General features: G+C 40.2%; 1 protein-coding gene across 6 annotated transcripts in view; it reads right to left on the reverse strand.

Annotated features, from left to right (window-relative positions):
- The window catches only part of GBE1 (1,4-alpha-glucan branching enzyme 1), a 274,774-nt gene that overhangs the window by 204,223 nt on the left and 53,232 nt on the right, over positions 1–17,319 (reverse strand). For all 6 annotated transcript variants that reach the window (XR_006279482.1, XM_043509634.1, XM_043509617.1 and 3 more), the window contains exon 2: positions 12,715–12,884. Coding sequence is in view for 5 of the 6 variants with exons in the window: in XM_043509634.1 (XP_043365569.1) it covers positions 12,715–12,884 (170 nt within the window). In the remaining variant the exon portion in view is untranslated. The remainder of the gene's footprint in view (positions 1–12,714; positions 12,885–17,319) is intronic.

Below are 17,319 nucleotides of genomic sequence, written 5' to 3' on the forward strand. Positions count from 1 at the left end.
CATCCACCACTCTGAACAGATGTGTTATTGATAGCCGCATTCATGAACTGTATAAAGTACAAAGGGAAAGAGACTAAATTGCAGATAAACTTAACATTCAGGGCTGTCTGGCCAAAGGAAGGGTCAGGTGATGGCAACGTATCTAGCTCTTATTATCTCATGGAAAAATGCAATGGCTATTCATGTCCAGCCGATCTAATAAAACCAGATTCCCTCTGCAGATCAAGGCCCTGTCAAATACGCTTTACTAGATCCTACAGTTTAAGGTTCTTTGCATCCCATTGAGTTGGAAGGCACTACAGATAGGAGTAATCACCAGTACAAGCCAAACAACTTTATCATATAGCCCAATACCTTTTAGAAGGCAGAACCCATGTTTTCAGTATCCCCCTCAAAAAAAACATTTCCATCAGAGGGTGTGGATAGAGGGTAAAGAGGATTGTACAAGCATGTAACACTGCTGTACTTGCTTTGAGCGCAGTGCCCCAGGTTCTCATCTTGATCATCTGGCAGCTGTTGATAGAGATTAAGAAAGATCCTAACCACTATGTTTAAATGAAATGTGGAGCATTTTTGGTTCTTACATGGTTATTTTTAACATGGGTGGGGGGGGAGGGATAATACAGATTCTTACTATGTTTTCCTGAGTACAAGTTGAGTTCACCTATTGCATAAATTGTTTCCCAAACTCATTATAGCTTTGGGTTCTACGGTATTCAGAATTATACAACGCACAAGAATACCAAGTATGAAAATCAGATAAAGAAAGCTATCTTTATTCAGCAGTTTAAGAAGCTTTAATTTAATCAATTTTTATTTCCCCCAAAGAAACTAAATGGAGTTCTCTTGGGCCAAACCTGATGACTGTAAGAAAGATACTTGAAACAGAAGTATAAATTGTAAATTTATATATTCATTTAGTGCAGTGATCAAAAGGACTCTCTAAAACATTCACAGACTATCCCATTTTAAATTCAACTATTGCTTAAAAACGCTTGAATGGAACTTTTTTTTTTAGTAAGTCCTGTGGGGTTCTAATTCAGACTCATGTTGTCAGTGTTTTCTATGTTATGCTTTTTTTTTTTTTTTTTTTTTTTTTACACTAAAGTCTCTGTCCAAGAATAGCAAAAAATATAAATGTATCACTTCTCAAAAGAAACATCCATTGCAAACACAGTTGTAAGTGTGTTGCAGTAACCCCATTGTTTCAAACATTCCTTTTTAACCATCAACATGGGAAGGAGAAGGATCTTTCCTTATATAAACCTTTATTTTTTCTTTAGACATCTGGAGCAATATCAAGCACATTCTGATAGTCAATAGTTTATACCTAAACCAAAGTAACTGCATTGCTGTCTTATGGGAAGAATTGTGCTCTTATAAACGTGTTGGAACAGTTTCTAAATAGAAAAAATGGCTTGTGGCTATGGCACATGTTCCTTAAGGGTAGGTACACCGGATAATGAACAGGTCCAGCTGTCCACAACCATACTTTCTTTCATCACACTAAATGGTTCTGAGACACCTATGCAGACACCCTTATTTCCCTTTGCTGTAATGTGGTATAGCCATTTAAAAAAGAAAACTACTTTACTATGGAAGCATGGCAGTGTGGGGCATTCACCTGCATCGCCACTGTATGAGCATTTTCAGAGAGTGTGTCTCACTCATTTTGGAGAATCAGCCTGGTGCCAAGCATGAATGAAGACAATGATGCACTGGATTTGTTAATAGCATAGCAATGCTACTTTGAGCTTCATTGGGATGCTTTCTGTGAAGGCAGCCTATGTGGACTTAAGTCTCCACTTAATGCAAAGGAATACCAACATTCTAGGAGCAAACTTGGCAGGGGCTGGTTGAGCACACTTTAAACTAGATAAGGAAAAAGAACAACTTGAATTCAAGTAATCTGGTAGATAGTCCCCAATATAAAAATAAGGTAGAAACTGAAATCAGAAAAGAGAAAAATACAGTATTAAATATACAATCATGTTTCCCATACTCAAAAGGCAGATGTACAAGAAAAGTGTTACTAAACAGATTGGTCTAGACTCGAGAACGTAAATATGATGGGATTATTCTTGTCACTGGAATATCAGTGTAGATGGATAGTATTTATGGTTAATTCAAAAAAGGTAGAGGGTGTGACATAAGACAGACACATGGAATAGCCAAAGACTGTAAATCAACTTCATAAGTGTCATATCTGTATGGCCTTGTGATTGTCTTCTATTCCTGCAGGAACTAAATCACAGGAGGGTGGTGATGAATGCAAATGCAAATAACACACTGGAGAAGCATCATCCTCCTGGGAAAAACTGCCCATTGTAGGTTGACCACTGTAGGTTGACCTGGCTGGACAAGCCAGGTAAACAAAGAACTGAGAACTGTATAAAGTGATCACCACCCTGATGTGGGGCAGAAGTCATTCTCTCTCTCCCCTTCTCCCCACAAGAAACAGACACCAAATAATCACTAATGTACACATACGGCATGTAAAAGGCCTGAAGTACTCTGTCCCTATCAGAGTCTGCAAGAGGAAGATGGATGGCTGCCTGATAAGTTAAGACCTGCATGTAAAGCCGTTCACTGCTTGAAGATTGGTTTTCTCTGTAATGCTTTTGTTCTAAATAAATACTTGGCTTTATGAAGGCTGGCTGGTCACTGGTTAACCGTTATAGTCCCTGTGGGAGAGCAGGATGACGGGTGCTGAACTGACTTGCTACAGTGATCACAGTGAGATGCAGCCTAAAACCCAGGTCTACACAGAGATTGCATCTTCCATGTCCTGAAAAAGGTAACTGCTAGAGGCCCAAGACCCAGTGGGCTACAAAAGGCTACAAATTACTTCAGGAATTATGACAGTGGGATGGCAGTATGTTGTGATGATTTAGTAAATGTCTATCCATATCAAACTACAAACTCCCATTTGGTTTTGTGAGGCTCACTTGTGTCTTCTCTGTTGCCTTTTTACTTCATCTTGAATGAAATTCCAAAAGATATTGACAAAAGGCAAACAGTACAGGGCAATTAAAGGTCATTATCTTTGAATAACTTTGCTCTGGCAATATACTGGGTATGCTAAATAACGTGGCCATTCCTGCAACTAATCAGTTCTTCCAAACTGGATTTCAGGAGGGAGCTAACCAAATCACAGATCATCTGAGGAGGGACCTTGATTCCAATTGGCTTATATTTTAGTTCTCAATTAGATTCCTAACATAAGCCAGTTTTTAAATTTTTAGCTTCAGCTGTTCATGTTTTGAAAATAAATTAGGGAAATCCTCTTTTCTTTTCACTCCTTTCATGAACTCTAGCATTGTGGAAATGATTTTGATTGGATTAAAAAATGAAATGTTATCTTCAGGTAGAAACCAAGAAAATGGAAATTGTAAGAAGCTGGAAATCTTAGCCATGTGTCAATTTGCTAAGGATATGGATGACTAAATAAGGTATGGAATGCAACATAGACTATTAGAGTGGAAAAAGCAAGTTGACCATTAAATTAACATACATACTTCTAGTGCTTTAAACTATCACATTTAGAACCTATCAACAAAAATTAAATATATATATCTAAATAAAGTTAAGAGAGATCAAATACAGTCAGTATAAAGAAAACTAAATTAGAGGTAAACTCAAAGTATTCTACTTTCCCAATTTTCAGTTCTATAGATAATGCTCAAAAGCTACATTTACATTACATTGTAATGACCTGGGCCTTTATTCTGAAATGGTGAATTCTAAAATAGTGATATATTGCCAATAGTCACTTAGTTGCTTAGCAATAAAATATGCAAACAAAATATTCAGTTTTCAGAGTAGCAGCCTGTATCCGCAAAACGGAAAGGAGTACTTGTGGCACCTTAGAGACTAACAAATTTATTTGAGTATAAGCTTTCAGGAGCTACAGCTCACTTCCCCGAAAGCTTATGCTCAAATAAATATGTTAGTCTCTAAAATATTCAGTGTTATCACATAGCTTTTAAAGAAAGCTATAATGTCAATATTGCCTCTAGTATCAAAATTTCAGCTAATTGCCTCATGCACTTGGTTTACTCAGCTGCTAAAACGACGAATTGACAAATCTTAATGTTTTTGGATGTAACATTTTAAGTGTCTTTTCAGATGAACAATGGAACGCCATTAGGGAATACCAACAGGTTTAATATCTCGATCTCAAAATGTTGAGGGAATAAAAGAAAATTCATACTGACGGGCTTATATTAAGGGTGGTTTGTTTTATTAAGTTTATTTAATGAGAAAATATTTCACATATGACTACTGGTTGATTTTAGCATTTTCAGAGGGAAACAAAAAAGTTATCTTAGAGAACAAAAAGGACTCATAACAGTCTCTAGAATCATCTGTCTTGGGCCAAAATGATATAACATATCAGAAAAGTTCTTTCTTTTAAAAAAAAATACTACATGGGGCACAAAATAATATCCCCAGAGGATTTCATTATGACAGTGGGTGGTTAGATGTACTGTGTCGAACTGTGTAGATCTGTATGAAAAACAAAGCATGTTTATACTTAGCATACTGTGTCAGTTAAAGTTAGTCTTTTCATTCAGAATCTCATAGCTCAAGCTTTAGGTGGAAATTCTCCAGGGAGTGTCTATTTTCCAACACAATTTTTCTTTTTGAATATTTGGATCAAAAAGCACTCAGCCATTTTTTGAACAGGAGGGAAGCAGAAACTACACACTTTTCTTATAACAAAAAGTTATTCAAGTGTCTTTATCTAAAGAATATCTCTATAGCCAAAACAGGAGTGGCTGAAAGATTTGGCAAGGAAATACCCCTTACTACAGTACAGTAGCTAGCCATATTCCTGGAGAAATGGATTTTATTTTGACTGCTATCCACATCTGAAAAATTGTTAAGTATGTGCAGTAGGGCCTCCCCTCCCTCTTCAGTGTTCTTAAAACACAAACCTACATACCACTTATGGTGTGTACTAAACAGCATATCATCCATGAATTACTGCCAAAAAGTCAAGAACCCTTTTTAAATTGTTGAGATAAACACAGGAATAAGTTTAAGGGATCTTTTCATGCTGCTGTCAAGTTGTCCCCTTGGCTTAGGAGAGTTTAAACAGGGCTGCAAGCCAGGAAGTCCTCTGCTCTGTTCTTACCTCTTTCACTTACTGGCCTCAGTTCTATGCCCTTCAAAGTAGATTTTGTAAATTCTCACATCACCGTTCCAGGAATTGAGCAAGGACCACTACCCGCATTTTACAGATTAGGTACATAACAGAACCCAACCCTTTGTAAAACACTGGTATTTCAGCCATCGACTAGAGCAGAGTGCTTCTTTGGAAATATAAATTTTCTATCTGTGGGTTTAGTTATGCCATCAGTAAAACGGAGCTAATCAAGCATATCCATCTTTGTCCAATACTTTAAAGCTATGTAATTGCATAAGTCCATTTTACCAATGGGAAAACAGACCAGTTGACTGATTTGACAACCACTAAGGGTAGGGCATTAGACCTTGGGCAGTAAGCTAAAAGATGCGCAAGTTAAAACCTGTTTCACAGTTTTTATATGCAAATTTGGACAATTTGCAACCTCCCCTTTCCATCTCTATAAAAGATATATTAATATTCACCTGCCTATCCTCCAATTGGCTAGAAGGATTAATTAAGAAATCATTGTATAGTTCTTTGAAGAGATACAACTCTATATGATAGAATGATGAATCACAAACTTACTTGTTTTAGCCTGAAGGATAACCACTAAATACATTTTTAATCCAGCTAGAGAGTAATCAAGGAAAAGAGAGGTGGGTTTGGGTTAAAACAAACACACAGCACCACATTCCAAAGGAAGTTAGATAACTAACAAAAGGACACTGAAGAAAAGAACAGGTTTCAGAGTAGTAGCCGTGTTAGTCTATATTCATAAAAAGAAAAGGAGTACTTGTGGCACCTTAGAGACTAACAAATTTATTAGAGCATAAGCTTTTGTGAGCTACAGCTCACTTCATCGGATGCAAGCTTATGCTCTAATAAATTTGTTAGTCTCTAAGGTGCCACAAGTACTCCTTTTCTTTTTTTGAAGAAAAGAAGTCAGTCTTGAGGATTCCATGGGAAAGTGACACCTTTGTCCTGACAAGGGATTGAAGAATTAATTTTGTAGTAGTGTTGTAGATAGAACTGCATACTTTAAAGTTATCTTTGTATAAGTAGGTGGGTATTTATTTTTGCTATCTTATTTGGATTATTAATTAATGTGGATCCAATGAAGGTAGAATTGATATATAGCTAAGAAAATCACTGGCAGGATGTCCAGGGGATGGGGGGGGTCAGAAGAGAGTAAATAACTAAAGACAGCAGAAATAGGACAGATGTCCAGACAGCCCCAGACCAGGAAGAAGATCCTACTTTGTTACAGTACCTACGCCTCATGAAGAACAGGAGAATACAAGGTCCTTAAATCAAACATTGCTACAGAAGAAAAAAGCTAATGTGGTTTTGGGATGCATCAGGAGAGGCATTTCCAGTAGGGATAAGGAGGTTTTAGTACCGTTATACAAGGCACTGGTGAGACCTCACCTAGAATACTGTGTGCAGTTCTGGGCTCCCATGTTTAAAAAGGATGAATTCAAATTGGAGCAGGTACAGAGAAGGGCTACTAGGATGATCCGAGGAATGGAAAACTTGTCTTATGAAAGGAGACTTAAGGAGCTTGGCTTGTTTAGCCTAACTAAAAGAAGGTTGAGGGGAGATAGGATTGCTCTCGATAAATATATCAGAGGGATAAATACAGGAGCAGGAGAGGAATTATTTCAGCTCAGCACCAATGTGGACACAAGGACAAATGGGTATAAACTGGCCACCAGGAAGTTTAGACTTGAAATCAGACGAAGGTTTTTAACCATCAGAGAAGTGAAGTTTTGGAATAGCCTTCCAAGAGAAGCAGTGGGGGCAAAAGATCCATCTGGTTTTAAGATTCTACTTGGTAAGTTTATGGAGGAGATGGTATGATGGGATAATGGGATTTTGGAAAGTAATTGATCTTTAAATATTCAGGGTAAATAGGACTAATCCCCTGAGATGGGATATTAGATGGATGGGATCTGAGTTACCCAGGAAAGAATTTTCTGTAGTATCTGGCTGGTGAATATTGCCCATATGCTCAGGGTTTAGCTGATTGCCATATTTGGGGTTGGCAAGGAATTTTCCTCCAGGGCAGATTGGAGGCGCCCTGGAGGTTTTTCGCCTTCCTCTGTAGCATGGAGCATGGTTGACTTGAGGGAGGCTTCTCTGCTCCTTGAAGTCTTTAAACCATGATTTAAGGACTTCAATAGCTCAGACATGGGTTTTTCATAGGAGTGGGTGGGTGAGATTCTGTGGCCTGCGCTGTGCAGGAGGTCAGACTAGATGATCAGAATGGTCCCTTCTACCTTAGTATCTATGAATCTATAAAAAGAATCCATTCCTGGATAACATTTCAGTTTAGTATTCTGCAAGACAAACTGAAAGACAGTCCACTGTACTTAAATAGTCAAAAACATTAACCTGCAATGTGTTTTTCAGTTTCAAAAGTGAAAGATACGATTACTCAAATTCCATATTTCTTTGAAAACTTTTTGTATAAAACCTCTTTTTCTAGTGCTTCAATTCAAGGTCTCTTTATGGAACAAAGGTTTTATGAAGAATTCATATTAAAGCAACTCCTGAATTCAAATAAAATACAGCATACCCATAAATTAGTTTGTGATTTTAACCTGTTTGAAACTTAAAAAAAAGGTTAAAGCTATCCATTTTTAATTAAATACATCTAGAGCAACTTAATTCTAAATCTTCGGGTTTTGCAACCCAATTTCTCATAAGAATATTAGTAAAACTCATCTGCACTGAATGACACTCTTCCATTCCTCTAGGCTTCCTGACTGCATTCTTTCTCTTGGGAATGAATACTTTACTATGTCTGATGATGAATAAGAAATATAGGACAAATGACGCACTTTTTCATTTAAAAGACTACAAGGAAATTCACTTTGGACTCCTTACTGCCGTGTTTCATTAAAATCTAGATACAGCTATTCTAAGATATTAGTTCTAAATCTCAGCTTCATTTGATAAAAAGTGATACATGAAATTCTAATTGACTTTAAAGTATTTTCAGAAAAAACACTACAATTTGAACTGTCATACTATTTCATTATGCATGAGCATTTTTCTTCCTTTAAAATATTTCAATTCTTAAATTACCACTCCTCCCACACCAAAAAAACTGACATAAACAGTAACTTTTCAAAAGCTCATTTAACTCAGTACTCGCAACATACTTTGGTGTATGTTTAAAATGATCAGTTTCTTCCACTCTTGTCCTCTTAAAAAAAAAAACAAACAAAAAAAGACAACTTATCTAAGACTATGTCAACACTGGCATGCATGCTGAACTACTGGATCGTATACATGCTCACGCATGTTTCCCACACACATGCCAAGAGTCCACACAGGCTGTTCTGGACATGGGTGTAACATTGTGTATGTGCATATACCTGCTTTCACACTGCTGCTATTATGCACTGCTAGCACTATCATTTTAGGGGCAGTAGCCCTGGGTTCTGTGAATCACAGGGAGATATTTGGGGAACCACTTTGTATGTTGCTGGTGTTCCCTGCTTCACACTTTTGCCAACAGCAGTTCCTGATCACGTCAGCCTTTACTGTTATTCCTTGGAAAAATGGATGGAACACAAAAAGAGAAGGATGGATCTCACTCTACTCCTGCTCCTTATTGAGAAACAAAGGATTACACAGTGGAGTAGCCAGTATTGCCACAGAAAACGCTTGAGTCAACCATCACTTTTGGTGCAAGAGAAGCAGCACAGTATGGTGGAAATCACACAATTTTGAAGCCTGAAACAACAACAATGGCTTCAAAACTTCTATAGGAGGAAACAGATCATCATGGAACTGTGTGAGGAGCTTGCACAAAACCTCCAGCGCCAGAATACTCGATTCAGGAAACCATAGCAGTTCAGAAACGGATTGCTATTGCTCGGTGGAAGCTGGCTACAGACTACTACAGGTCTGCTGCAAACTACTTTGGGGTTGGAAACTCCACTGTTAGGGTTGTGATTGTGCAGGTTGTGAGGCAATTAAACATTCATTTACTCATGAGTGATTACCATAAGAAATGTTCCAGAAATAGTTAGATTTCAGAGAATGGGGTCTCCAAACTGTGTATAGGCCATCGATGGCACCCACATCCCTATACTTCCCCCACCACAAGGGGCAAATATGTGAACTGTAAAGCTTACTAATCACTCATTCTGCATGGCTTAGTGGATCACAGAGGCAGATTCATCAGTATAAATGTGGGAAACATTGGAAAGGTTCATGATGCCATGACATGAAGATCAGGATTGGACTAGAAGGGAGAGGTGAAGGAGGAAGAAGAGACTTATTCTTCAGAAATTATATTGTTCTCTGTGGTGTATCTATGCCAACTGTTACTCTTGGGGACCCCACATACCCAATCCTGACTTGACTCATGAAACTGGACTCTGATATTAAGAACTCTGGAAAAAGGGAATTCAATTGCAAGCTCAGTAGCTGCAGAATGGCTATGGAGTTCACATTTGCAAGGATTAGAGAGTTTGTTGCTCTCCTTATGTACCCATTTGGATGCCAACGTGGCCAACCTCATCACATAATCATCACCTGCTGAGCATTCAATAACATTTGAGAGGGTAAAGGCAAGTGCTTCTGCCCTGAGTGGACAAGTTCAGTTTACAAATACTGAACCGGAAGCCAGATCCCACCTATATACACATTGGTCCTAGTTGCCAGCAGGCAAGGGAAACCAAGGATGCCCCACATTTTGGAATAGCAGGAAGGAGGAGGATGCCTTCTGCCTGAACTGAAGGACATCTTCACATCCTGTACAGCTGCTGGAAATGCAGGAGGCAACATTTGTACATACTTGGGAGTCCACGTAGCTTTGTGAGGGCTTTGTTCCTGCAGCTGACAGTCATTAGCTCCTATGACATTCCAAACAAATAACAGAACATTTCCACTGGGTTATCACCTTGGGTTCAGTTTGTGCTGTGGCAGCAGAGTTGTAATGTGGTCACTGTGCAACATTTTTTATCTTCTCTGTTCACACGTTTTTACAAACTTCTTATTGGAAGTACTCAATCTCTCATAAGGACCTTATCAATATTTGCTTGGAAGCAGGGTGGCGGTGGTATCCAGCCTGTTTTTTTTATTGCCAGTGGCGCCAACTGCACTTAGCCCTGTTATAAAGCACTAACCCCTACCATAGTTGAAAGGGCAGGAGAGGAGTGGTCCTTTATAGCCAGGGTAGTGGTAGATGCAGTCATTGCCTGTATTGTTACTAGCATTGTGTTTTGATTTTCTTCATGTCAACTAAGCCACAAAGTCATATATTACCTCTTTTCTGTGATTTAGGCTTCTGCTGCGTTGAAAACTAGTAGTGGTGTTTTCTGTACTTCTGCATTGTATACACAACACTAAATGCACTATCCCTATACCTCCTGTGTATCCTTGCAACTTCAGATCTTTCTAAACCTGGAGATGATGTTTCCTTTATCATGGCACCAGACACTTATACACCATTCAATTTCATAAGCTGTAAATTGTGGGGCCCAATCCCAAACCTGAAAACATTTTCCGTTCATCATACTTAGCAAGGAAGTTGTGACATTGCACCCCATAATGCTTTATGGAAATATGCTCATGAATGTAAATATGATACAACTGGAATATGGTTTATGCTACATATGCCATGTAACATATCTCTGCAAAGGTTACGATCTACTGAATATATTCATCCTATTTGTATGCATGTATCATTTTTTTTACTCAAAGTTATGAATATTGGCTGTGTACTTGTTGATTTTAAGTAGCCTTAGTAAGGCATTTGCTCAGCTTCTTAGAAAGGAATTTGCAAGTTAAGTGCCCAATCAAGAAACGCTTAACGGACAACGGATCTTGGAAAACTCCAATCCACATAAGAAGTCTATCTGAGGACGTTCAAGGTAGCATGTGAACAACAGCTGCTGCCTATAAGTTCTGAGTCATGCATGGGCACGTGACTTGCCCATGTGACTCCAAAACTCCATTTTGTAGCTGTATTCTACACAGGGTGAGGGAGGAATGTCCACCCACAAGAGAAAGTCTATTTAAACCCCTGGGAGACCTCTCCATTTTGTTTTCAGCTGGCTCAAGAGATAGCCTCTCCATCCCGAAAGGGTAGCTGAAAGAAACTGGAGAAAGGACAGTAACCACTGGGGTGAGTGAGTGCTGGACCCAGACTAGAAGGAGGCCACTTACTGGAACATCTCTGAGAGTGAGGTTTCATCTGTAATCACTTTCTTACTGTATTAGGTTTAGACTTGAATGTTTTATTTTAATTTTGCTTGGTAATTCACTTTGTTCTGTCTGTTATTACTTGGAACCACTTAAATCCTACCTTTTGTATTTAGTAAAATTACTTTTTACTTATTAATTAACCCAGAGTGGGTATTAATACCTTGGGGGGCAAACAGCTGTGCATCTCTCTCTATCAGTGTTTTAGAGGGCAAATTATTTATGAGTTTATCCTGTATAAGCTTTCTACAGAGTAAAACGGATTTATTTGGGGTTTGGACCCCATTGGCAGTTGAGCATCTGAGCATTAGAGAAGGAACAATTCTTAAGCTGTTTTCAGTTAAGCCTGCAGCTGTTGGGGGACCTGGTTCAGACCTGGGTCTGAGTTTGTAGCAGGCATGCGTGTCTGGCTCAAACCAGGCAGGGGACTGAAGTCCTTAGCTGGCAGGGAAAGCGGGCTCAGAGGTAGTCCCAGCACATCAGCTGGGAATTCCGAAGGGGTTTTCTGTGATCCAACCCATCACAGAAGGGCCACAGACAAACCAAGGAAATCATAACATGTAATAAAAGTATGAGATGGAATGTGTAACTTAAATATTTTTAAAAGAAAGGTCAACAAATCTTTACAAAAGTTAAGTGACAGAACACCACCACCCAAATGTTATCTGCACCCATCTACTTGCCCTCCTCCTGACAAGGGCAGGAGGGTGAAATAAGTGGGGGCGGGGAGGAGAACTGCCCAGGGGGAAACTGGAAAAGTCTCTTGTGAGGTGTTTCGGAGGCAATTACTTGGTAGGTTTTGAGACTCCTGCAGATTCATTGTTCCCCATCCAGTCACTCAATGGGGGTCCCCTACATAGGGTTTCAAGTGCCAGTGGAAGGCAAGACCCCAATAGTCCTACAGGCTCCATGTTTTAATCTCAGCCTCTTGCAGGGGGAATCCTTGAAAAAGATCTTCTGGCTAAGAAGCACCTTGGGCATCAGCCAGAGAAGGAGGAGGAGTGTGGGGCAGCAGAGTTTGTTGATCATCAACTGATCCTAGGGCCTTGGCAGCAGACAGACCCTGAACTTATTCAACCACCCTGGTCAGTCAGCCAGCCTCTTCATGGGGAAATGCTCCCATTTCAATATATTTGAAAATGTAAAAAATGTCAAAAAATATTTAAATAAATGCTATTCTATTATTGTTTAAAGGCGCAATTAATTGCATAATTAATTGCGGGTTTTTTTCAACTAAACAGCCCTACTTTTCATTTAAAAAAAAAAGCAGACTCCATAATCTATATTATGGCAATAGATCTGGCATTATGATTGAGAAGAAATACCAAAATGGAAAATTCTTCTTTCAAAATACTTACTGAAGTCGCCAGTAAGAAACACTGCTTCTGCCCCTGGAGCCCACTCTTTGCAATATAGTCCGCCATCCACAAATTGATTGACTCCAAAGGTTTTGTAACTTTTTGAAAATTTATCAAGGCCGCCTTCATTTTCTTCAATGTTCTTCAATCGGTCATGAAACAGGGTATACCTTTCAAACAACAAACAACAACATTAAATACATTTTAGAAAATTTAGCGAACGTTACTTATAGTAGATACTCATAGCTACACATGACAAGTACTTATTTTAATGCATACACAGGTGTATTTTCGATTAGGCAAAGTACAGTGGCATTTCCTCAGACTATGGTACTATACATCCCTTTGTGTATTACATACATACACACACACACACACACACACCCCAGATATTTACTTCATGCACTTGAAGTTATCTTACCAATAATTCTGATACAGCACAAGGTTTACAGTACAAAAACGTCAGTCTCACTTCCCCCTACAGTAGGGGTAGTCAATAGGTGGACAGGTCCAAATCCAGACCACCAGATGCTTTTGAATGGACCCAAAATTTTATTTACTTCTCTCTCTTTTTTTTTTTTTTTTTTTAATTAATTTTCTCTGCGGTCTGGACCTTGACTATACCTTGACCAAAAAATGTGGACCTTTACAAAAAATTGAGTACCCCTGGCCCCCAGTTTCTTCACTTTACAGGAAAAGTCTGTGGTTTAAGCCTACATGCTGAAACTTGTGATTGACAGTCCAGAAGCCATAAGGTTATTAAACAATAAAAGGAGAACTTCACTCACACTAAGCGACCTAGCAATTTTCCTCATGTGGCCTATAACCAATAATAGGCTATAGGTTTGAAAATTTCTACTGCAAGCACTATAAATACAATAGAATCTTAATTAAGCTTAGCATCCCACAGGTCATGGCCAGCGGCAGTGCAAGACATAGGCAAGAGCCTTTTAATACCAGAAATATTTGAGAGCTACTGGACACAGAAATAGTACTAGGTGGTTCCAAGTGATGTGAACTTTGTTCAATTGCTCCAATTACTCCCACTGAAGACTAGTAATGCCAGAATACCATCGACGTCCAAGCCTTGAAGTAATCATTTTGATGTTGATGGCAGATTCTGCCACCCTTATCCCGAGTAGTCTCACTGTTTTCAGGAGGTAAGAGGTCAAGTGTGAATAAGTGCAATCAGGCTCTTAAAACTTGAAATAGTTCTCACACGGATTGCAACCACTTAGCCTTCCCCCACACACTCTAGTATTCAGATGGATGGTAGTTTGCTAACAAGTCCAAAAACAGTTAGGCAACCCTATTGAATGTTGAAGCTTGCATCCTTTTTAGGAGAAGATAAAGATTTCTTCGCTATCCAACCACAAAATTGTCTACTCATCTGCCAAATTTCAATTTACTATGTTATCTACAAAACTAAAATGTCAGAAATATGCCGTCTCAAAAATGTACTTATGCCAGTACACTTGAAGCTACACCCCATCCCCCATCAACCCCCCCCCAAAATAATGTTAAGGTACTATTTTTTTTTCTTTGACACAAAGGAAAAAAGAGAGAACAGCAGTGTGGTATAATGCTGAGTTTTATTAAAGATATCCACTTTGAGAGTCATTCATTCAAAAGGGACCATCAGTCATAGTGACAACTAAGATATTACACCTTGAAGAAATGTCAACATCTGGATACCATTCAGAGATTAATTTAAAGTTCTGGTTCAGAATTGGTCTCTTCAGTGGCAGAGAATTTGTGATAGAAAGGTTCAAGATGTCCCATTTGTTGGTTATGTCAATTGAAACAGGCTTATGTTTACAGAGTTTTATTATGTTCTTAAGATTAATCTACCCAACAGCTTTTATTATTAAGACAGATATTCACCATTAAACCACTGGGTGACTCAAAAGAGGGAAGCACCAGAATATAGTAAACAATATACTCATACCTCCCTAATGCCCATCCCCTAGTATCACTTCTGTAAATTTGCTCATGGGTGTCATGCCTCAAAACTGGGTCATGTTTCCTGCACCATCTAAGATCAATTTCATTTATAGTGCTATAGACAGCACAATGTGTCTTACAGACTTCTGAATATAAAGTTGTCATTTTCAAGAAAAAAAATGTACACCAGTTGATTAAATTTTTTTTACAATTTTATTTGCATGCATTACATATGTCAAACACAAGTGTGGAAAAGACTTATAAAAAAATTTTAAGAGAAAGGTTAAACACACCAGTAAAGAGCAACTCACTGAAATCTGACATTTGGTAAGATTATTCCATTATCAATGGGATCTCCTTGCAAGTAGAAGGAGCATTCCATTGGCTATATGCTGCATATATATATTTTTAGTTTGCTACACAACAGCATACTGAATGTGCCACACTGCAGCCTTAAGGCACACCGAAACCACCCGAAAAGAGCTGTATTCAACATTTATTGTTTTTAAACAGTTATACTGCAGTAGCATCCAGAGCCCCTGGGATCCACTAGAATGCATATGAACTGAATGAGGCAATCCCCTGCCTCGAGGAGGCCCTAATGAGATCAGTTGGAGTTTTATCACTGACTTTAAATAGAGCCAGAATTTCATTTCTAGATTACACACACACACACACACACACACACACACACACAAAACCAGAAAAAAGGGTTACCTACCTTTCATAACTGTTGATCTTAGAGATGTGTTGCTTATGTCTATTCCATGCTAGGTGAGCTCCCACATTCACGGCTGGAGATTTTTGCCTTAGAGGTACCTATAAAGACAGCTGTGGGGCCCTCTGGAGCTCATGCGGCATCATCACCCTCTCTGCTCCTTCATGCCAACTCCGACAGAGGGGCAGGAGGGTGGGTAATGGAATGGACATGAGCAAAAGATCTGAAAGAAAAGTTATGAAACGTAGGTAACCCTTTTTTCTTCGAGTGCTTGCTCATGTCGATTCCATTCTAGGCAACTCAAAAAGCAGAATCAATGGAGGTGGGCTCGCAGTTCACAGTCTCGCAGAACGGCTCTGCCAAAGCCAGCATTGTCTCGAGCTTGCTGGGCCAGCGCATAGTGCTACGTGACCATGTGGTCGGATGACCACGTCACAGCCCGACAGATATCTTTGATTGGCACCTGTGCCAGGAAGGCAGCTGACGATGCCTGTGCCCTAATTGATTGAGCTGTCACGATCATTGGCAGATGCACCCTTGCCAGCTTGTAGCAGTAGCGGATACAGGCCGTGATCCGAGACAAGATTCTCTGGGCTGACACTTGGCATCCTTTCATCCCGTCAGCGACAACAACGAACAACTGTGTTGACTTAGAGAATGGCTTCGTTCTATCGATGTAGAAGGCCAGCGCCCATCTGACGTACAAGGTATGCAAAGTGCACTCCTCATCCATTACATGAGGCTTTGGACAAAGAACTGGTAAGTAAATGTCTTGACCCGTGTGAAACTGGGAGACAAGTTTCCTTGGGCAGAAAGGCTGGGTGTGGACACAGCTGGACTTTGTCCTTGTAGAAGGCCGTATAGGGCAGCTCTGACGCGAGCACCTTAATCTCGGACACCCTACGGGCCGAAGTTATAGCGACCAAGAAAGACCTTCAGGAGAGAAGCAGGAAGGAGCAGAAAGCCAAGGGTTCAAAGGGGCGGGGGGGGAGGGGGCATTAGCCTGGACAGCACAAGATTCAGGTCTCAAGTGGGGGGGGAGGAGGGGGAACGGGTCTCAGACATGAAAGGCACTCCAAACCCTTCAGGAAACGCCCCATCATGGTCTCAAAGCGGAGGATGGAACATTGAAACAGCCTCCAGGTCTACCTTGATTGAAGATAGCGACAGACAGGTCCATGGCCCAACACATTAACAGCTTCCACTTTGCCACATATGCAGCCCTGGTGGACAGTTTTTTTTGCTGCTCAGCAAAACCTGCTGAGCATCAGTGGAACAGCCCCGTTCTTCCACACTGAGCCACGCAGCAGACAAGCCGTCAAGCGCAGTAACTTCAGATTTGGGGGCAGCAGGTTGCCATGGTTCTGGGACAGCAAATCCAGACTACGAGGTAGCTGCAGCAGGGTGGTTGATGAGAGACTCAGCAGCATGCCGAACCAGTGGTGACGAGGCTACGCCAGGGCTATAAGGATGACCGTCGCTTTGGTCTTGCTTTACCTTGAGCAGGACTCTGGATTAACAGCACAGGCAGGAAGGCATACATCAGCGCTCCCAAGCACAGAATGAGGAAGGTGTCCAACAAGGGGCTCTTATCCCTCCCTGAAGAGAGCACAACACGTGGCACTTCCTGTTCTGACTGGACATGAACAGGTGCACTTGGGGAGACTCCCACCTGTGAAAGATTAGGGTGATCTCATCTCACAACAAATTGTCGCTCCATCTGGAGGTGAAGGTACTGCTGAGGTGATCTGCCATGATGTTCTTGGCTCCAGGCAGGTGGGCAGCTACCAGATGAATGGCGGGTCTCACACAAGTCGCAGAAGCTGAGCACTTCCCAACAAAGGGTCAAGGACCTGGCTCTGCCCTGCCTGTTGATGTAGTATATCACAGCTGTATTGTTTGTCAGGACATGCATCACCCTGCCCTTCAGGTGGGGGCAAGGA

The sequence above is a fragment of the Dermochelys coriacea genome, chromosome 1, assembly GCF_009764565.3.
Source record: "Dermochelys coriacea isolate rDerCor1 chromosome 1, rDerCor1.pri.v4, whole genome shotgun sequence".
Taxonomy (NCBI): Eukaryota; Metazoa; Chordata; order Testudines; family Dermochelyidae; genus Dermochelys; species Dermochelys coriacea.